The sequence below is a fragment of the Salmo trutta genome, chromosome 37, assembly GCF_901001165.1.
Source record: "Salmo trutta chromosome 37, fSalTru1.1, whole genome shotgun sequence".
Lineage (NCBI taxonomy): Eukaryota > Metazoa > Chordata > Actinopteri > Salmoniformes > Salmonidae > Salmo > Salmo trutta.
In genome coordinates this window covers 5,625,403-5,648,351 of record NC_042993.1, presented here as the reverse complement: position 1 = coordinate 5,648,351, position 22,949 = coordinate 5,625,403, and the positions used below count along the sequence as shown (strand labels likewise).

The following is a 22,949-nucleotide window of genomic DNA, read 5'->3' as shown; positions in this document are numbered from 1 at the left end:
CTCTAACAATCTTATCAATACAATAGACACTATTTGGTTTGCTTCTGTTTGGTAAAAGTTTTCCATTGCAAAAGTTTTGCAACGGAAGTCGCCTAATGAATACACGCCAGGTGATGTCATGTTTTGTGGATCATGTGATTTGTCTGTGAAGAATGGCTGACCAAGCTGTGACTACTGAGAGAGGGTGGGTGTGTTTTTTTTAATATAAACAAACTTAGAACCACTCTTTTATATATAACAATATTGATAAAAGCGACCCACAAAAAGTTAATCATGATACAATATGTTTCCCTTGTTTGTCTTATTAGCTAGTCCTAGCATGTTGATCGTTCTTGTTTGTCGTCAAGCACTTGTAGACTGAAGTTAATTTTCAGTTGACTTTGTTGCCATTTCATGACTTGACATGTGTCAGTCGCCTTGTTTATAGTTTATGCCGGGCTCGGGCGCAAGTCGGAGCTAGGAAACTCAGACATTACTACTTGCTAATTAGTTGAACGCGGCAGGTGATTGACAACAACAAGTTAGAAAGTCGGACATTTCCGAGGTTCCTAGTTCCGACTAGCACGTGAAAATGGCATTGGTCCGCGCGTCATGAAACCGACGGAGCGGTTTAAAGCTTGAAATGAACAGCTGTGCTGGAATGCGAACAATATGGGTGTCAGTTCTGACGGTATGGAGCGGGAGGACGACGGGAATGGTCGGTAGTGGAAACACATAGGATGAAGAGAGATCATGATACAGAAAGCAGTGAGGCGTCTAGTGAAGAAAGCATAAAGAGGGCCAAGGTATGGAACAAGAGTAGTGATGTGTTGGAGTGGAAAGCGGTGATAGTGTTTGATGAGACCACAGGGTGTAAGTTAGGCCCTATCTGACTAACTAATGCCGTAGAGAAAGAGGTAGGTGAAGTGAAATTAGCTCGGTTCATTGGAAATGGTAGATTGTTAATATAGTGTGGTAGCCAGGCTCAGCAAGAGACTATTCTGAAAATGGGAAGAAGATTAAAAGCCATGTCCCTGGTGCTTATGCTAGATTGAGGGGAGTCATCACTGGGATCCCAATATCTATGTCCATAGATGATGTTAAAGACAATGTGAAGGGAGGCAGAGTGATTGAGGCCAAAAGGTTGATCAGTAGGAAAGAGGGTTAAAGAAGTGAAAGCTTATCAGTGATGCTGAGATTTGATAAAGTCTTGCTGAGAAAAGTACAGATCGGATTCCTTACTTTCAATGTTAGAGAATTTGTCCCATATGCACTGCAATTTTTTAAATGCCAAAGAATGTAGCTGCTCAGTATAAAGGAAAGAAAGTGGAGTGTTTCAGCGTGATACAGATACATTTTAATGGGGTGAGGGTGGAGTGTTTCAGCGTGATACAGATACATTTTAATGAGGGGAGGGTGGAGTGTTTCAGCGTGATACAGATACATTTTAATGGGGTGAGGGAGGGGTTTGGGGGGAGGGTGGAGTGTTTCAGCGTGATACAGATACATTTTAATGGGGTTAGGGAGGGGTTTGGGGGGAGGGTGGAGTGTTTCAGCGTGATACAGATACATTTTAATGGGGTGAGGGAGGGGTTTGGGGGGAGGGGGGAGGGTGGAGTGTTTCAGCGTGATACAGATACATTTTAATGGGGTGAGGGAGGGGTTTGGGGGGAGGGGGAGGGTGGAGTGTTTCAGCGTGATACAGATACATTTTAATGGGGTGAGGGAGGGGTTTGGGGGGAGGGTGGAGTGTTTCAGCGTGATACAGATACATTTTAATGGGGTGAGGGAGGGGGGAGGGGGGAGGGTGGAGTGTTTCAGCGTGATACAGATACATTTTAATGGGGTTAGGGAGGGGTTTGGGGGGGGGGGGGAGGGTGGAGTGTTTCAGTGTGATACAGATACATTTTAATGGGGTTAGGGAGGGGTTTGGGGGGAGGGGGGAGGGTGGAGTGTTTCAGCGTGATACAGATACATTTTAATGGGGGGAGGGTGGAGTGTTTCAGCGTGATACAGATACATTTTAATGGGGGGAGGGAGGGGTTTGGGGGGAGGGTGGAGTGTTTCAGCATGATACAGATACATTTTAATGGGGGGAGGGTGGAGTGTTTCAGCGTGATACAGATACATTTTAATGGGGGGAGGGAGGGGGCAGGGGGGAGGGGGCAGGGTGGAGTGTTTCAGCATGATACTGATACATTTTAATGGGGTTAGGGAGGGGTTTGGGGGGAGGGGGGAGGGTGGAGTGTTTCAGCGTGATACAGATACATTTTAATGGGGTGAGGGAGGGGGGAGGGTGGAGTGTTTCAGCGTGATACAGATACATTTTAATGGGGTGGGGGAGGGTGGAGTGTTTCAGCGTGATACAGATACATTTTAATGGGGGAGGGAGGGGTTTGGGGGGGGGGGGGAGGGTGGAGTGTTTCAGCATGATACAGATACATTTTAATGGGGGGAGGGTGGAGTGTTTCAGCGTGATACAGATACATTTTAATGGGGGGAGGGAGGGTTTTGGGGGGAGGGGGCAGGGTGGAGTGTTTCAGCATGATACAGATACATTTTAATGGGGTTAGGGAGGGGTTTGGGGGGAGGGGGGAGGGTGGAGTGTTTCAGCGTGATACAGATACATTTTAATGGGGTTAGGGAGGGGTTTGGGGGAGGGGGGAGGGTGGAGTGTTTCAGCGTGATACAGATACATTTTAATGGGGGAGGGAGCGGTTTGGGGGGGGGGGGGAGGGTGGAATGTTTCAGCATGATACAGATACATTTTAATGGGGTTAGGGAGGGGTTTGGGGGGAGGGGGGAGGGTGGAGTGTTTCAGCATGATACAGATACATTTTAATGGGGGGAGGGAGGGGTTTGGGGGGAGGGTGGAGTGTTTCAGCGTGATACAGATACATTTTAATGGGGGGAGGGAGGGTTTTGGGGGGAGGGGGCAGGGTGGAGTGTTTCAGCATGACACAGATACATTTTAATGGGGGGAGGGAGGGGGCAGGGGGGAGGAGGTAGGGTGGAGTGTTTCAGCGTGATACAGATACATTTTAATGGGGTGAGGGAGGGTTTTGGGGGGAGGGTGGAGTGTTTCAGCGTGATACAGATACATTTTAATGGGGTGAGGGAGGGGTTTGGGGGGAGGGGGGAGGGTGGAGTGTTTCAGCGTGATACAGATACATTTTAATGGGGTGAGGGAGGGGTTTGGGGGGAGGGTGGAGTGTTTCAGCGTGATACAGATACATTTTAATGGGGGGAGGGAGGGGTTTGGGGGGAGGGGGGAGGGTGGAATGTTTCAGCGTGATACAGATACATTTTAATGGGGGGAGGGTGGAGTGTTTCAGCGTGATACAGATACATTTTAATGGGGGGAGGGAGGGTTTTGGGGGGAGGGTGGAGTGTTTCAGCGTGATACAGATACATTTTAATGAGGGGAGGGTGGAGTGTTTCAGCGTGATACAGATACATTTTAATGGGGTGAGGGAGGGGTTTGGGGGGAGGGTGGAGTGTTTCAGCGTGATACAGATACATTTTAATGGGGTTAGGGAGGGGTTTGGGGGGAGGGTGGAGTGTTTCAGCGTGATACAGATACATTTTAATGGGGTGAGGGAGGGGTTTGGGGGGAGGGGGGAGGGTGGAGTGTTTCAGCGTGATACAGATACATTTTAATGGGGTGAGGGAGGGGTTTGGGGGGAGGGGGAGGGTGGAGTGTTTCAGCGTGATACAGATACATTTTAATGGGGTGAGGGAGGGGTTTGGGGGGAGGGTGGAGTGTTTCAGCGTGATACAGATACATTTTAATGGGGTGAGGGAGGGGTTTGGGGGGAGGGTGGAGTGTTTCAGCGTGATACAGATACATTTTAATGGGGTGAGGGAGGGGGGGGGGGGGAGGGTGGAGTGTTTCAGCGTGATACAGATACATTTTAATGGGGTTAGGGAGGGGTTTGGGGGGGGGGGGGAGGGTGGAGTGTTTCAGCGTGATACAGATACATTTTAATGGGGTTAGGGAGGGGTTTGGGGGGAGGGGGGAGGGTGGAGTGTTTCAGCGTGATACAGATACATTTTAATGGGGGGAGGGTGGAGTGTTTCAGCGTGATACAGATACATTTTAATGGGGGGAGGGAGGGGTTTGGGGGGAGGGTGGAGTGTTTCAGCATGATACAGATACATTTTAATGGGGGGAGGGTGGAGTGTTTCAGCGTGATACAGATACATTTTAATGGGGGGAGGGAGGGGGCAGGGGGGAGGGGGCAGGGTGGAGTGTTTCAGCATGATACTGATACATTTTAATGGGGTTAGGGAGGGGTTTGGGGGGAGGGGGGAGGGTGGAGTGTTTCAGCGTGATACAGATACATTTTAATGGGGTGAGGGAGGGGGGAGGGTGGAGTGTTTCAGCGTGATACAGATACATTTTAATGGGGTGGGGGAGGGTGGAGTGTTTCAGCGTGATACAGATACATTTTAATGGGGGAGGGAGGGGTTTGGGGGGAGGGGGGAGGGTGGAGTGTTTCAGCATGATACAGATACATTTTAATGGGGGGAGGGTGGAGTGTTTCAGCGTGATACAGATACATTTTAATGGGGGGAGGGAGGGTTTTGGGGGGAGGGGGCAGGGTGGAGTGTTTCAGCATGATACAGATACATTTTAATGGGGTTAGGGAGGGGTTTGGGGGGAGGGTGGAGTGTTTCAGCGTGATACAGATACATTTTAATGGGGTTAGGGAGGGGTTTGGGGGAGGGGGGAGGGTGGAGTGTTTCAGCGTGATACAGATACATTTTAATGGGGGAGGGAGCGGTTTGGGGGGAGGGGGGAGGGTGGAATGTTTCAGCATGATACAGATACATTTTAATGGGGTTAGGGAGGGGTTTGGGGGGGGGGGGGAGGGTGGAGTGTTTCAGCATGATACAGATACATTTTAATGGGGGGAGGGAGGGGTTTGGGGGGAGGGTGGAGTGTTTCAGCGTGATACAGATACATTTTAATGGGGGGAGGGAGGGTTTTGGGGGGAGGGGGCAGGGTGGAGTGTTTCAGCATGACACAGATACATTTTAATGGGGGGAGGGAGGGGGCAGGGGGGAGGAGGTAGGGTGGAGTGTTTCAGCGTGATACAGATACATTTTAATGGGGTGAGGGAGGGTTTTGGGGGGAGGGGGGAGGGTGGAGTGTTTCAGCGTGATACAGATACATTTTAATGGGGTGAGGGAGGGGTTTGGGGGGAGGGGGGAGGGTGGAGTGTTTCAGCGTGATACAGATACATTTTAATGGGGTGAGGGAGGGTTTTGGGGGGAGGGTGGAGTGTTTCAGCGTGATACAGATACATTTTAATGGGGGGAGGGAGGGGTTTGGGGGGAGGGGGGAGGGTGGAATGTTTCAGCGTGATACAGATACATTTTAATGGGGGGAGGGTGGAGTGTTTCAGCGTGATACAGATACATTTTAATGGGGGGAGGGAGGGTTTTGGGGGGAGGGTGGAGTGTTTCAGCGTGATACAGATACATTTTAATGAGGGGAGGGTGGAGTGTTTCAGCGTGATACAGATACATTTTAATGGGGTGAGGGAGGGGTTTGGGGGGAGGGTGGAGTGTTTCAGCGTGATACAGATACATTTTAATGGGGTTAGGGAGGGGTTTGGGGGGAGGGTGGAGTGTTTCAGCGTGATACAGATACATTTTAATGGGGTGAGGGAGGGGTTTGGGGGGAGGGGGGAGGGTGGAGTGTTTCAGCGTGATACAGATACATTTTAATGGGGTGAGGGAGGGGTTTGGGGGGGGGGGGAGGGTGGAGTGTTTCAGCGTGATACAGATACATTTTAATGGGGTGAGGGAGGGGTTTGGGGGGAGGGTGGAGTGTTTCAGCGTGATACAGATACATTTTAATGGGGTGAGGGAGGGGGGAGGGGGGAGGGTGGAGTGTTTCAGCGTGATACAGATACATTTTAATGGGGTTAGGGAGGGGTTTGGGGGGAGGGGGGAGGGTGGAGTGTTTCAGTGTGATACAGATACATTTTAATGGGGTTAGGGAGGGGTTTGGGGGGAGGGGGGAGGGTGGAGTGTTTCAGCGTGATACAGATACATTTTAATGGGGGGAGGGTGGAGTGTTTCAGCGTGATACAGATACATTTTAATGGGGGGAGGGAGGGGTTTGGGGGGAGGGTGGAGTGTTTCAGCATGATACAGATACATTTTAATGGGGGGAGGGTGGAGTGTTTCAGCGTGATACAGATACATTTTAATGGGGGGAGGGAGGGGGCAGGGGGGAGGGGGCAGGGTGGAGTGTTTCAGCATGATACTGATACATTTTAATGGGGTTAGGGAGGGGTTTGGGGGGAGGGGGGAGGGTGGAGTGTTTCAGCGTGATACAGATACATTTTAATGGGGTGAGGGAGGGGGGAGGGTGGAGTGTTTCAGCGTGATACAGATACATTTTAATGGGGTGGGGGAGGGTGGAGTGTTTCAGCGTGATACAGATACATTTTAATGGGGGAGGGAGGGGTTTGGGGGGAGGGGGGAGGGTGGAGTGTTTCAGCATGATACAGATACATTTTAATGGGGGGAGGGTGGAGTGTTTCAGCGTGATACAGATACATTTTAATGGGGGGAGGGAGGGTTTTGGGGGGAGGGGGCAGGGTGGAGTGTTTCAGCATGATACAGATACATTTTAATGGGGTTAGGGAGGGGTTTGGGGGGAGGGTGGAGTGTTTCAGCGTGATACAGATACATTTTAATGGGGTTAGGGAGGGGTTTGGGGGAGGGGGGAGGGTGGAGTGTTTCAGCGTGATACAGATACATTTTAATGGGGGAGGGAGCGGTTTGGGGGGAGGGGGGAGGGTGGAATGTTTCAGCATGATACAGATACATTTTAATGGGGTTAGGGAGGGGTTTGGGGGGAGGGGGGAGGGTGGAGTGTTTCAGCATGATACAGATACATTTTAATGGGGGGAGGGAGGGGTTTGGGGGGAGGGTGGAGTGTTTCAGCGTGATACAGATACATTTTAATGGGGGGAGGGAGGGTTTTGGGGGGAGGGGGCAGGGTGGAGTGTTTCAGCATGACACAGATACATTTTAATGGGGGGAGGGAGGGGGCAGGGGGGAGGAGGTAGGGTGGAGTGTTTCAGCGTGATACAGATACATTTTAATGGGGTGAGGGAGGGTTTTGGGGGGAGGGGGGAGGGTGGAGTGTTTCAGCGTGATACAGATACATTTTAATGGGGTGAGGGAGGGGTTTGGGGGGAGGGGGGAGGGTGGAGTGTTTCAGCGTGATACAGATACATTTTAATGGGGTGAGGGAGGGTTTTGGGGGGAGGGTGGAGTGTTTCAGCGTGATACAGATACATTTTAATGGGGGGAGGGAGGGGTTTGGGGGGAGGGGGGAGGGTGGAATGTTTCAGCGTGATACAGATACATTTTAATGGGGGGAGGGTGGAGTGTTTCAGCGTGATACAGATACATTTTAATGGGGGGAGGGAGGGTTTTGGGGGGAGGGTGGAGTGTTTCAGCGTGATACAGATACATTTTAATGGGGGGAGGGAGGGTGGAGTGTTTCAGCGTGATACAGATACATTTTAATGGGGGGAGGGAGGGGTTTGGGGGGAGGGTGGAGTGTTTCAGCGTGATACAGATACATTTTAATGGGGGGAGGGAGGGGGGAGGGTGGAGTGTTTCAGCGTGATACAGATACATTTTAATGGGGGGAGGGAGGGGGGAGGGTGTCTTTGACAATGTCATATCTCAAGATGTTTTAGTTGTTGTTTACATGTACATAGACTACTTATAGGCCCTTTTAAATGTCTGTGTTTCTATTTTCTGATCTTAATTTAGGACAATTCCATGGTAATGGAATTATCCTGAGAAATTCTATGGTCATGAAATTATGCTCAGACTCAGATTTTTCACTTTAAAATGTATACCAAACAAAAAAACATGGATTTCAAAATGTAACAAACCATAGAACTCTATGCAAAAGGACTTAACAATTTCCACAGAAAATATACAGGAAGAACGGTGCAGATACAAAGTTTGGTAACAGAATAAAACCCAGGGAGATTTTACCGTAATTCTGTTACCAAACTTAGCATCTGCACTGTTTTTCCAGTAAATTGTTCAAAGTAGTCATTGTGCATAGAGTTGGTTTGTTAAACTTCTAGATCAATATTTTTTTGATTGGCATACATTGTAATTCAGCTATCGTGGAAATGCCATATTGACAATCTCCAAAATGCCTAAAGTAAAATGTTTTAGGAAGGCTTGAAAGCTTTGTTCAAGGGTTTTTGTAAGCCTATAGGCCAGTACACTACAACCTTCTCTACTACTGCAACCCACTTTCAAGAACCAATTATCCAATACCTTACCGTTCTTATCTGTTTTTTATTTTGGATGTAACTAAGTCCAATGCAGCGAATCCCCAACACTAACTGCATTTTTCCATTCAATTAACACAAGCACATATAATTAATAAGGCTATTGCATGTAGTCCCTGGCATATAACATCCCTTTTTCCACTCTGTTTTTTAGTTTGTTTTTTGGCTGCAGACTGGCTCAGCGAATACTGATGTTTCTTGGTATTCATAGTCTTTTCTACAATTTGTTGACTTTCCTGGACAGAACGTTGAGGTAACCTACCTACCTACCGGTGTGATTGTCAGACTAACTCCACCTCCCTGGCTGCACCCCACTCATATGCTGCTAGTGCAGCTCTAACTCCCTGCTGCATGCAGTGCTTGAGGCAGGAAGTAACATCCCTGGCAGTTCAATCAGTTAACAAACCCTGCATGTCATTTTCTTTTCACCTATCCCCGAAGCATGTTTACCAGTTCTTTTTTTTACAATTAATGTCTTGTCTCCTTTTTGCTGTGCAATATCCCAACAGTCAACAACATCACTCCTGACTACCCATGTAATCCCAGACCGTAGAGGCTATAGCCTAGGCTGGTTGATGAGTTGTGTCTGTCTATGCAGGTCCTGGACTTCCACAGCATGGATCACCAGCTGGCTGCCCTCCTGGTGCCCCACCTCCCAGAACCAGCTCAAGACTGCAGAGGAGAAGATGCTGCAATGTAAGGAATTCCTCTCTCCTTTACCCTCAAACTGTATTTCCATCCATGGCCAATTTGTGCATTATTATGTGTGGATCCGTCTCATCCCCAGGCATCACAGGCAAGGTGTCCCAGCAGTATGTCCCAATCTCGGATGGTAACATGCTGTGGACCCTCACATTGAATGGAAACATGAAGCAGCAGACTCCCCTGGTGCTGCTGCATGGCTTCGGTGGAGGGGTGGGCCTGTGGGCCCTCAACCTAGATGCCCTGGCCCAACAGGTTAGTCTCTGAAGCACTGAGGAAGTTCTCCTCTGAGAGACCATGTAAAGGGGTGTAGTACGACAGAGTCTAGATAGAAACTAGTCCACGTTGCCACATATCAAACCACTGAAGTATTTTGCATGGTTGGGGCTCTGAACAGGTTGTTATAAGCATATTTCTGATGTTTATGCAAGGATGAATAAGGTACCAAACTAACAGTGCAGGCTACAGAAAGGTAGTCCGACAAGGTAGAGAGAGACACGAAAAACAAGGAAATGCCTCTTCTGAGGGGAAACTTCATTTCTACTCACAGCCAATCAAATGAAAAATCCAATACTGAATTTCTCCAGACATCCAAAAGAGATTTGGAAGGATGGTCACAGGAAACTACCAACAGGTCAAATGGTCAACTACACCTGCTATATATAACTAGCTCTAAATGTTGTCTGGCTGCTATATATTTTGTGTATGCTTTCTTTTTAACACTGTGACTTGTATTTTTAGTACGTTTTATCATGTTGTGTAGTGCCTTTATAAATAAAATGAATTTTCATTATTATTATTGTTAATAACAGAGGCCAGTCTATGCCTTTGACCTGCTGGGCTTCGGCCAGAGCAGCAGGCCCTACTTCAGCTCCGACGCCAAGGAGGCTGAGGCCCAGTTTGTGGACTCCATCGAGCAGTGGAGGGCTAAAGTCGGCCTGGAAGCCATGGTCATGCTGGGACATAACTTTGGAGGTTATTTGGCAGCTGCTTATTCACTCAAGTATCCCACCAGGCAAGTATCACCTGAGACCACCCAACACTTTCCTCAGTTCAGTACCATAGACAGGTTTCAATATGAATGGCCGTTTTATTCCTTAGTATTTAGCCACCTCATTGGTTAAAGATAGAATACTACATGTATTTAGGCAGTCCTTGGTTCGCCCTCCTATGCTTGACTAATACTGTACACCCCAGACCTCACGGTATGTTGGTATGCAGGTGCTAACCTCTGATAACATGAATGTCTTTAAAAAGTGTCCCCTCTGTGCTGTATCTCAACTGAATCATCTTCTCTCACTGTGTTGCTAAGATTTCAGCAGGAACCTAACTCATTATGGCTGTTTGATAAATGTCTCCAAAACCTCATCACACTCAGATCAGAACACCTTAAAGCAGCCAGCCACATCCTGTCCTTCTAGTATTAAAGCAGCCAGCCAGCCACATCCTGTCCTTCTAGTATTAAAGCAGCCAGCCAGCCACATCCTGTCCTTCTAGTATTAAAGCAGCCAGCCAGCCACATCCTGTCCTTCTAGTATTAAAGCAGCCAGCCAGCCACATCCTGTCCTTCTAGTATTAAAGCAGCCAGCCAGCCACATCCTGTCCTTCTCTAGTATTAAAGCAGCCAGCCAGCCACATCCTGTCCTTGTAATGTTATCTGAGTATCCTAATTGGCTCTGAATTAAGGACAAAATGCTCTTAATCTGACTGGGGCACTTTGGCTATGTTTAGACAGGCAGCCCAATTCTGTTATTATTTTTCCACTAATTGGTCTTTTGACCACTGAACTTTTCACATCAGAATTTTTTCAGAGCTGATCTGATTGATCAAAAGACCAATTAGGGAAAAGAATATCAGAATTGGTCTGGCAGTCTAAACGCCAAATTTATTTCTCCTGTTCAGTTCACCGATGGACAGACCACTTAATAAACTGTGCCCTAGTGGTTTAGATTATTTATTTTCCAGATCTTTCAATACGACCTCAACTTATTTTGTTCACAACCATAGAGGCGTTTCAGTTAGTTCAGATTGGTTTTGTTGGAGGAGTATGGTCTTTCCTCTTCACTGTCCTGTAGGGTGCAACACATGGTGCAGTGGGGCTGACCTTTCCTCTTCACTGTCCTGTAGGGTGCAACACATGGGGCTGACCTTTCCTCTTCACTGTCCTGTAGGGTGCAACACATGGGGCTGACCTTTCCTCTTCACTGTCCTGTAGGGTGCAACACATGGGGCTGACCTTTCCTCTTCACTGTCCTGTAGGGTGCAACACATGGGGCTGACCTTTCCTCTTCACTGTCCTGTAGGGTGTAACACATGGTGCTGGTTGAGCCGTGGGGCTGACCTTTCCTCTTCACTGTCCTGTAGGGTAAAGCACATGGTGCTGGTTGAGCCGTGGGGCTGACCTTTCCTCTTCACTGTCCTGTAGGGTGCAACACATGGTGCTGGTTGAGCCGTGGGGCTGACCTTTCCTCTTCACTGTCCTGTAGGGTAAAACACATGGTGCTGGTTGAGCCGTGGGGCTGACCTTTCCTCTTCACTGTCCTGTAGGGTGCAACACATGGGGCTGACCTTTCCTCTTCACTGTCCTGTAGGGTAAAGCACATGGTGCTGGTTGAGCCGTGGGGCTGACCTTTCCTCTTCACTGTCCTGTAGGGTGCAACACATGGGGCTGACCTTTCCTCTTCACTGTCCTGTAGGGTAAAGCACATGGTGCTGGTTGAGCCGTGGGGCTGACCTTTCCTCTTCACTGTCCTGTAGGGTAAAGCACATGGTGTTGGTTGAGCCGTGGGGCTTACCTGAGCGTCCAGACACAGAAGACCAGGACAGGCCCATCCCCGTGTGGATCAAAGCCCTGGGAGCCATTGTGAGCCCTTTCAACCCCCTGGCAGGGCTACGTCTGGTGGGGCCACTGGGTAAGACTGGCAGCCTGTCTGACTAGATGGATGACAGACATAGAAATACTACTGTAAATTACATTTCAATTATATACCTGTCTGACTGGATAACTGCATTGTTTATGGGATGGAGTTTTTACCAGCCTTCAAACCCACCTCCTTTGTTCTTCAAGGTCCCACACTTGTTTCAACTCTAAGACCAGACTTCAAGAAGAAATACTTGTCCATGTTCAACGACGACACGGTCACAGAGTATATCTATCACCTGAACGTCCAGACTCCCAGGTTAGTCCCACTCTTTCTCTATTTAGTTCCTGTTTGAGTTCACTGGCTTTTTATCTCCACTGACTCTGGGCCTGTATTTACAGTCTCAGTCTGAGTGAGTTTCAATACAGTTCATGACAATGTTTTCCTCTTAGACCATAATGAAGAAGATGTTATGATTAAGATTAATATGATTATATGGACAGGAAGCACTTCAATTCTGAAATGCTTTTTTAATATAGGCTGTGATTTTCATTTGTCTCACACCCTTACTTCAGTGATAATGTTAGATTTGCTCTGTTGTAGAGGTGAGTTCAAAGTAGCTGCTTATTAACGATTATTCTGAGAAGATCAGATTATCATATACCTTACTGCTGTACTTCACCCTCTTTAGTAATAATCATGTTTGTTTACTCTGTTGCAGTGGTGAGACAGCCTTCAAGAACATGACCATCCCATACGGGTGGGCCAAGAGGCCTATGCTGCAGAGGATTGGCCTGCTCCATGCTGACATCCCTATTACTGTGATATATGGGTCACGCTCCAGCATCGATGGTAACTCGGGCAACGCTATCAAAGGAATGAGGCCAAACTCTCATGTGGAGATCATAGTACGTTTCAATTCCTATAAGCTGAACACTTAAGCTGCTGTCTGTGTGTGGTTGTCTAGTAATGCGTGAGGCAGCTGGCTCAACTTTTATATTCACATTTATTCAGCAGGTGGCAGGAAAAAAAGGGAATTGACGTGTTAAATCCTAGATGAATATGATTCTCCTGAATGTGTATCTGATCTCATATTTCTATTCCTCCTCTCTCCCAGGCTATCAGAGGGGCGGGCCACTACGTCTATGCTGACCAGCCAGAGGACTTCAACCACAGAGTGCTTCAGGTGTGTGACGCGCTGGGCTGAGGGGGGGCACTAGTTAACCTGTGGAGAGTGACGTGTTATACCCATCATGCCCATAGCTTGTCCTCTCAGTGAGCATGTGATCTGTAAGTATAGAGAGGAGAGGACTGGGCATACAGCTCAATAGGGCTTTTTTTTACCTGGATCATCCTCACTTTAGGTCCTCAGTAGTAGACCTACCACCACCAGCACAGCAGGCCTGCTAACTAGGGAAGGACCCCGTGTTGAAAAGATGATTCTCCTGGATTGTTTGGTTTGACACTTTTGTATTCATTCTACTGACAAAAGAGAATGGCTCATAGTTTTTACTGCTTGTTGGGATTTTGGTCATTCTGTGATAAGTGAGTGTCAGCTTTTAATCTGCTGTTTCAAGAAATGTGATTTTCAGAACGATACAGACTACAATTTGACCACTTGTGGATTATTCTCATTCTGTCAAAGATCCTTCGTGAGATTATTTAGAGATGTTTCATTTGCGTCATAAGCGCTCATGTAGATATGACCACGGACCATAGAGATTTGATTTAAATACACATGATTGTGGAACTTTTAGACCTCTGGTTTTGCTGATGGGCTCCTGAGTGGCGTAGCGGTCTGAGGCACTTAATCCCAGTGCTTCTTCTCAATTCCAGGCTGTATCACAACCGACCGTGATTGGCAGTCCCATAGGGCGGCGCACAATTGGCCCAGCGTCGTCCGGGTTAAGGTTTGGCCGGGGTAGGCCGTCATTGCAAATAAGAATTTCTTCTTAACTGACTTGCCTCGTTAAATCAAGGTTAAATAAATACCAAATATAAAAAGATTTCCCCATGACAACCGAAGTGCCTTTTTAATGACCTAGTATGTGACCAGGGACTACAGTCATTGCTGCTGCTTTTTGGTCTTGTCTTTTTATGTGTCCTTTTGCAAGTGGTCATTTTCACTTCAAGATGTTATAATTATGTTCTCATTCATAGTGTTTTGGCTCTTGTTGTGGTCTAGTGTTAAAATAATCCAGTTATTAATAGCTAGCGTGTGCAGGTGAAGGAAACAGGTTTGAGAAACAAAGCATCATTATCTAGTAATTGAAGATAACTACTCCATTCTCCTCAGCTGCCATTTGTGGGGAAAGTAGGTTTGGCCTCAATAAATCCCATTCATTCATTGCAACAGTATTTGATAGTATTACTAGGCACCTATCCAGGGTCTGAGTCTGGAAAAGCACAGTATCTAGGTCTAAGATCAGTTAGCATAGCTATAGCAGCCTGTCTGCTTATTTCATATAGGTGACATCTTCAGCTAATATCTCTGTGTGTGACATTGCAGATTGGGTGGGTTGCTTAGAATTTTACAGCCACTTTACCCAGTGCAACATTTTTTTTATCTAAAGCACCGTTTACTAGATGTGCTGAGCCCAAGGATAAGGTTAGATTAACTCCTGAACATGTGGATGCCTTTGTATTGTTGTCCTTCATATCATTGTACGTCTCCAATCACAATCCAATTACCGTGGGGAAGAACAAATGGTGCTTCTCTCTATTCATGTATTATAAAATACCTGTAAATAATAAAGATTATATTATGATTTTGGTGGCCTTTGTTTTGTGACACATGTATATCTAGACTTGTTGTTGTGAAGATCACCAATATTTCAGTGTAAAACACTACTATCCTTACAGACATTCTGTCTGAACCACCTTTACAAATAAAGATTGCAGTAAAAGGGGAGTAATTGCAGTCGATTGTGCTGTTTTGGACGCAGTAATTGCAGAACAACTGAAGTGTACTGCAGTTAAAGTGCAGTGTAACTGCAGTTACACTTCAAAATTACTGCAGTAAAAAAACTTATTTTGGATGCAGTATTTGTTACTGCAGTTATCCTGCACTCTCACCGCAATTTATTTTCTTAAGGCCACACTGGATATATTCCCATCTACCATGCTTGTAGCTCACTCTATTGTGTGCGGTCTGTTTGTGGTGTCTATTGTGTGCTCTCTGTTTTAGAGGTCGACCGATTATGATTTTTCAATGCGGATTATTGGAGGCCAAAAAAGGCCGATGCCGATTTAAAAATAATTTTACTTAAAAAAAATACAAATGTTTTAATTTATTTGTAATAATGACAATTACAACAATACTGAATTAACACTTTTATTTTAACTTAATACATTAATAAAATCAATTTGGCCTCAAATAAATAATGAAACATGTTCAATTTGGTTTAAATAATGCAAAAACAAAGTGTTGGAGAAGAAAGTAAAAGTGCCTGATCAGAGCCTGAAGGTACGGAGGTGCCGTTCCCCTCACAGCTCCGTAGGCAAGCACCATGGTCTTGTAGCGGATGCGAGCTTCAACTGGAAGCCATTGGAGAGAGCGGAGGAGCGGGGTGACGTGAGAGAACTTGGGAAGGTTGAACACCAGACGGGCTGCGGCGTTCTGGATGAGTTGTAGGGGTTTAATGGCACAGGCAGGGAGCCCAGCCAACAGCGAGTTGCAGTAATCCAGACGGGAGATGACAAGTGCCTGGACTAGGACCTGCGCCGCTTCCTGTGTGAGGCAGGGTCGTACTCTGCGAATGTTGTAGAGCATGAACCTACAGGATCGGGTCACCGCCTTGATGTTAGTGGAGAACGACAGGGTGTTGTCCAGGGTCACGCCAAGGTTCTTAGCACTCTGGGAGGAGGACACAAGGGAGTTGTCAACCGTGATGGCGAGATCATGGAACGGGCAGTCCTTCCCCGGGAGGAAGAGCAGCTCCGTCTTGCCGAGGTTCAGCTTGAGGTGGTGATCCGTCATCCACACTGATATGTCTGCCAGACATGCAGAGATGCGATTCGCCACCTGGTTATCAGAAGGGGGAAAGGAGAAGATTAATTGTGTGTCGTCTGCATAGCAATGATAGGAGAGACCATGTGAGGATATGACAGAGCCAAGTGACTTGGTGTATAGTGAGAATAGGAGAGGGCCTAGAACAGAGCCCTGGGGGACACCAGTGGTGAGAGCACGTGGTGCGGAGACAGATTCTCGCCACGCCACCTGGTAGGAGCGACCTGTCAGGTAGGACGCAATCCAAGCGTGGGCCGCGCCGGGGATGCCCAGCTCGGAGAGGGTGGAGAGGAGGATCTGATGGTTCACAGTATCAAAGGCAGCAGATAGGTCTAGAAGGATGAGAGCAGAGCAGAGGAGAGAGAGTTAGCTTTAGCAGTGCAGAGAGCCTCCGTGACACAGAGAAGAGCAGTCTCAGTTGAATGCCCAGTCTTGAAACCTGACTGATTAGGATCAAGAAGGTAATTCTGAGAGAGATAGCAGGAGAGCTGGCCAAGGACGGCACGTTCAAGAGTTTTGGAGAGAAAAGAAAGAAGGGATACTGGTCTGTAGTTGTTGACATCGGAGGGATCGAGTGTAGGTTTTTTCAGAAGGGGTGCAACTCTCGCTCTCTTGAAGACGGAAGGGACGTAGCCAGCGGTCAAGGATGTTGATGAGCGAGGTGAGGTAGGGGAGAAGGTCTCCGGAAATGGTCAGGAGAAGAGAGGAGGGGATAGGGTCAAGTGGGCAGGTTGTTGGGCGGCCGGCCGTCACAAGACGCGAGATTTCATCTGGAGAGAGAGGGGAGAAAGAGGTCAAAGCACAGGGTGGGGCAGTGTGAGCAGGACCAGCGGTGTCGTTTGACTTAGCAAACGAGGATCGGATGTCATCAACCTTCTTTTCAAAATGGTTAACGAAGTCATCCGCAGAGAGGGAGGAGGGGGAGGAGGATTCAGGAGGGAGGAGAAGGTAGCAAAGAGCTTCCTAGGGTTAGAGGCAGATATGTGCCATTGTAACAGTGTAGGTTCCGTCCCTCTCTTCGCCCCAACCCGGACTCGAACCAGGGACCCTTGCACACATCAACAACTGACACCCACCGAAGCATCGCTACCCATCGCGCCACAAGAGCCACGGCCCTTGCGACGCAAGGGGAAACCCTACTTCAAGTCTCAGAGCGAGTGACGTCACCGATTGAAACGTTATTAGCGCGCACCACCGCTAACTAACTAGCCATTTCACATCGGTTACACCATGTAAAAAAGCTAACGTTTAAGTTTCTTGCTCAGAACATATGAAAGCTGGTGGTTCCTTTTAACATGAGTCTTCAATATTCCCAGGTAAGAAGTTTTAGGTTGTAGTTATTATTGGAATTATAGGACTATTTCTCTCTATTTGTATTTCATATACCTTTGACTATTGGATGTTCCTATAGGCACTTTAGTATTGCCAGTGTAACAGTATAGCTTCCGTCCCTCTGCTCGCCCCTACCTGGGCTCGAACCAGGAACACGTCGACAACAGCCAGCCTCGAAGCATCGTTACCCATCACTAAACAAAAGCCGCAGAGCAAGCGGAACTACTCCAAGTCTCAGAGCGAGTGACGTTTGAAACGCTATTAGTGCGCACCCGGCTAACTAGCTATCCATTTCACATCGGTTACACCAGCCTAATCTTGGGAGTTGATAGGCTTGAAGCATTGCGAAGAGCTGCTGGCAAACGCACGAAAGTGCTGTTTGAATGAAGGCTTACGAGCCTGCTGCTGCCTTCCACCGCTAGTCCGACTGCTGCCTACCACCGTCAGACTGCTCTATCAAATGATAGACTTAATTATAACATAATAATAACACAGAAATACGAGCCTTAGGTCATTAATATGGTAAAATCCGGAAACTATCATTTCGAAAATAAAATGTTTATTCTTTCAGTGAAATACGAAACCGTTCTTTATTTCATCTAACGGGTGGCATCCATAAGTCTAAATATTCCTGTTACATTACACAACCTTCAATGTTATGTCATAATTATGTAAAATTCTGGCAAATTAGTTCGCAACGAGCCAGGCGGCCCAAACTGTTGCATATACCCTGACTCTGCGTGGAATGAACGCAAGAGAAGTGACACAATTTCCCTAGTTTAATATTGCCTGCTAACATGAATTTCTTAACTAAATATGCAGGTTTAAAAAAATATACTTCTGTGTATTGATTTTAAGAAAGGCATTGATATTTATGGTTAGGTACATTCGTGCAACGATTGTGCTTTTTTCGCAAATGCGCTTTTGTTAAATCATCCCCGTTTGGCGAAGTCAGCTCTCTTTGTTAGGAAGAAATAGTCTTCACAATTCGCAACGAGCCAGGTGGCCCACTGCTGCATATACCCTGACTCTGTTGCACAGAACGCAAGAGAAGTGACACAATTTCCCTAGTTAAAATAAGTTCATGTTAGCAGGCAATATTAACTAAATATGCAGGTTTAAAAATATATAGTTGTGTATTGATTTTAAGAAAGGTGCTTTTTTTCACGAATGTGCTTGTTAAATCACCCATTTGGCGAAGTAGGCTGTGATTCAATGATAAATTAACAGGCACCGCATCGATTATATGCAACGCAGGACAAGCTAGATAAACTAGTAATATCATCAACCATGTGTAGTTAACTAGTGATTATGTTAAGATTGTTTTTTAAAAGATAAGTTTAATGCTAGCTAGCACCATACCTTGGCTCCTTGCTGCACTGCATAACAGGTTGTCAGCCTGCCACGCAGTCTCCTCGTGGAGTGCAATGTAATCGGCCATGATCGGTGTCCCAAAATGCCAATCACCGATTGTTATGAAAACTTGAAATCGGCCATTCTGATTAATCGGTCGACCTCTAGTCTGTTTGTGGTGTCTATTGTGTAGTCTGTGTCCATTCACTGTTGTCACGGTGACTTTATCAAGCATTTTTTTATCCACACTGATTTCTGTTCAAAGAGGAGAGCTAATCTCAACCGCTTTCGTTCCTATGAATTGTTACTTTGAGAGATATGAGTCCCACTGTGTGGAATGTGGTCGTCAGAGCTCAAGAGGAAGAACACGGAAGCTTTTTAGTACCCATAAAAGTACAAAACTACAACATGGACATCAGTATGACGGTCAGGGGTAGACTTTACACCATTCTGGGTTATTTGTTATTGTGCTCTAAAATGGAGCAAAGCAAAGGTGAACATTTGTCAATACTTCCCCCAACCCCGTTGACATGTCAGAGCTGCTAACTGTGGCTTAGTAAGAGGAATGGTTCGTATCTGTGATGAGGGCAGGCCTTGTATTTCAGTACATGACCACTAGAGGGAAACCTCCCTCAGATCAGGAAGGGGAGGGAGGGAGCCTGCCTTGCTGAAGTGCAGTTAGCGACTCATCAAGGGCAATGTTATATCATTCAGTTCTGCTTCTCATCCTATGACCACTTAAAATATCAATAGGCTGTGTAAAAGGAAGAATGGTATTTTTTTCTGCAGTAGGGTCTATATATGGCTGCCGTAGGCTAAAGAAGAAAAGGCTGCAGCGTTGAATTTCAACTTGCTCCATTACAGTGAGCAGTTTGACGTTTATTGGGATGAGTCTTGTCCTGGAGGCCCAACTGAAAGATTTCCTCGATGGGCCAGCTGCAAAGTCAAAATTGGCTATATTGTAAAAATGTATGAAAACAAAAATGAGCTATTTGGTCTTCATTTCAGGTTAGCAGTATGCTTAACGTTAGGTTTAAAATCAGATGTTATGACTGTGGCTGCGCCAGCTAGTGACCACTCTGCAGAGCTGCCTCCAGAACAAGACTCATGATGAAAACGCTAACCTGCTTGCAGTGAGGGCGAATTAGGACAAGGGAGAGGCAGAAGCTCTAAAGGAGGGTAGAATGTGGTGCTGAAAATGTTTCTGGACAAAGATGTTTACAATGTTAACAGTGATAGGATGTCGTTGATATAGATATCTTATTCTTATCGGTTCAGCCCTGGATCAATTGTTCATGAATGCTGTATGAAAATGTGCAAACTCGTATGAAAATATTAGACTTCTAAGGAAAGAGCTGTTGGTATAGGATACTGTACTTCCTTAGGTGAAAGCTAAGATGCAGAGTGGTGCAGTGTGCACTTACAGTAATGTATACAGGGTGTGTGTAGGGCGGCACGTAGCCTAGCGGTTAGAGCGTTGGGTCAGTAACCGAAAGGTCGCTGGTTCGAATGCCCGCGCTGACAAGGTGAAAAATCAGTCGATGTGCCCTTGAGCAAGGCACTTAACCCTAATTTGCTCCAGGGGCATTGTACTACTATGGCTGATCCTGTAAATCAACACATTTCACTGCACCTGTATGTGACAATACAATCATTCTCTTTGCTTATTTGAGCTGTTCTTGCCATAATATGGACCTGGTATTTTACCGAATAGGGCTATCTTCTGTATACCAACCCCACCTTGTCACAACACAACTGATTGGCTCAAACGCATTAAGTAGGAAAGAAATTCCACAAATTAACTTTTAACAAGGTACCTGTTAATTGAAATGCATTCCAGGTAACTACCTCATGAAGCTGGTTGAGAGAATGCCAAGAGTGTGCAAAGCTGTCATCAAGGCAAATGGTGGCTATTAGAAGAATCTCAAATATAAAATATATTTTGATTTGTTTAACACTTTTTTGGTTACTACATGATTCCATATGTGTTATTTCATAGTTTTGATGTCTTCACTATTATTCTACAATGTAGAAAATAGTCAAATAAAATAAAAAACATTGAATGAGTAGCTTGTAGGTTTGCCAACTTTTGACTGGTACTGTATGTAAATAAGGTATTTCTGTTTAAATGTTTATTAAATTTTTTTACCTGTTTTCGCTTTGTCATTATGGTATATTGTGTGTAGATTGATGAACATTTAAAAAATATATATATTTTAGAATAAGGCTATAACGTAACAACATTTTGAAAAGTCAAGGGGTCTGAATACTTTCCTGAATGCAATGTATTAACCTGATTTACAGTAAAGGGTCTAGAACTGCAGTACTATGTAGTGTAGCTACAGTGCAGTATGTATAAACCTGGTTTACAGTAAAGGGTATAGAACTGCAGTACTATGTAGTGTAGCTACAGTGCAGTATGTATGAACCTGATTTACAGTAAAGGGTATAGAACTGCAGTACTATGTAGTGTAGCTACAGTGCAGTATGTATTAACCTGGTTTACAGTAAAGGGTATAGAACTGCAGTACTATGTAGTGTAGCTACAGTGCAGTATGTATTAACCTGGTTTACAGTAAAGGGTATAGAACTGCAGTACTATGTAGTGTAGCATGTATAAACCTGGTTTACAGTAAAGGGTCTAGAACTGCAGTACTATGTAGTGTAGCTACAGTGCAGTATGTATAAACCTGGTTTACAGTAAAGGGTATAGAACTGCAGTACTATGTAGTGTAGCTACAGTGCAGTATGTATGAACCTGATTTACAGTAAAGGGTATAGAACTGCAGTACTATGTAGTGTAGCTACAGTGCAGTATGTATGAACCTGGTTTACAGTAAAGGGTATAGAACTGCAGTACTATGTAGTGTAGCTACAGTGCAGTATGTATGAACCTGGTTTACAGTAAAGGGTATAGAACTGCAGTACTATGTAGTGTAGCTACAGTGCAGTATGTATAAACCTGATTTACAGTAAAGGGTATAGAACTGCAGTACTATGTAGTGTAGCTACAGTGCAGTATGTATGAACCTGGTTTACAGTAAAGGGTCTAGAACTGCAGTACTATGTAGTGTAGCTACAGTGCAGTATGTATGAACCTGATTTACAGTAAAGGGTATAGAACTGCAGTACTATGTAGTGTAGCTACAGTGCAGTATGTATAAACCTGATTTACAGTAAAGGGTATAGAACTGCAGTACTATGTAGGGTAGCTACAGTGCAGTATGTATAAACCTGATTTACAGTAAAGGGTATAGAACTGCAGTACTATGTAGGGTAGCTACAGTGCAGTATGTATAAACCTGATTTACAGTAAAGGGTATAGAACTGCAGTACTATGTAGGGTAGCTACAGTGCAGTATGTATAAACCTGATTTACAGTAAAGGGTATAGAACTGCAGTACTATGTAGGGTAGCTACAGTGCAGTATGTATGAACCTGACATGGGGCTAGAGGAGGCCGCTTACAGAGCACACAGGCCAGACGGGGTGCGGGCGTGGTTGCTAGGAAACCAGCGTGGCGCCTATATTAGATCGAATTTATTATATTCTGCCAGTCGTCATCTCCCCCCCTCTCTCTCCCCCTCCTTCCTCTCGGACTACATTGACAGACAGAGTGTACACTAAGGCTCTGCAGCAGCTAGCATTTCCACTGCCACCCCCATATCTCTCACACACACGGTACCATGAGTCCTACCCTTAGGCAAGACCTTCTCTGACTTACAGGGCTTAAATCTGCGCTCTGTCTAGACACCAGGTTGCATCACACGACTACCCAATCTGCACCACTAGTCTTATCGCCTGCATCACTTAGTGAGTAATACTTTCTCTAAATGTCAATATTTGTTTTGTCTCTAAACGAAGACGATCCATGAAGCAGTATCCATTCATTCACCAGAAGGATGTGGTGGTAGTTAAATAAACATGCTACTGACATATTGTTTGCAGATGGACATTCTACATCAATATGTAAAGTACTGTACGAGGTGTACGGAACCTTCAATTCACTGCATACAAGCACAATATGTTTTGACAGGTGATATCACAGGATTGGTACGATATTCACCCTTATGTCATCTTATATCATCTCATGTCATCTCACATTTATAAAAATGCTTTTAATGTATGATTTTAATTAGCTATCTTGTTTCATTATCCTTCCTGTCTGTTTCGTTATTTTATTTTATGTCAAGCACTTAGTTTGAAACAAAGCGTTATACAAATAGTTATTATGATTTTCTATAATTGTTGAGCCAGTACAAACACCAAAAGGAAGACGGAACGTCAGATGAATATCTAAATTGAACCCACATCTAGAAACGTTCTCCTCGTTCAGAATGGAGAGGATGTCGCTGCACTCTTCATA

The 22,949-nt window shown here is 45.8% G+C and overlaps 1 protein-coding gene and 1 long non-coding RNA gene across 3 annotated transcripts; one reads left to right on the top strand and one right to left on the bottom strand.

The window, feature by feature from the left end:
- The first annotated feature begins 115 nt into the window (after window positions 1–115).
- LOC115177153 (1-acylglycerol-3-phosphate O-acyltransferase ABHD5) lies at window positions 116–14,658 on the top strand. 2 transcript variants are annotated; one of them, XM_029737711.1, is made up of 10 exons: window positions 133–184; window positions 8,482–8,580; window positions 8,926–9,023; window positions 9,115–9,284; window positions 9,842–10,044; window positions 11,787–11,941; window positions 12,097–12,208; window positions 12,612–12,798; window positions 13,008–13,076; window positions 13,255–14,658. In XM_029737711.1, exons 1-10 carry the CDS (start codon window positions 153–155, stop codon window positions 13,351–13,353), a joined length of 1,224 nt encoding a protein of 407 aa, XP_029593571.1. In that variant the 5' UTR covers window positions 133–152; the 3' UTR covers window positions 13,354–14,658. The 2 variants fall into 2 exon arrangements, with proteins under 2 accessions (XP_029593573.1, XP_029593571.1); XM_029737713.1 differs by lacking the exon at window positions 8,482–8,580 and having other exon boundaries at window positions 116–184.
- On the bottom strand, window positions 10,968–11,861 carry LOC115177155 (uncharacterized). Its single transcript, XR_003872359.1, has 2 exons — window positions 11,371–11,861; window positions 10,968–11,309 (listed from the first exon to the last, which is right to left on the bottom strand). It is a non-coding gene; the product is annotated as an uncharacterized LOC115177155 (long non-coding RNA).
- Window positions 14,659–22,949: the final 8,291 nt, after the last annotated feature.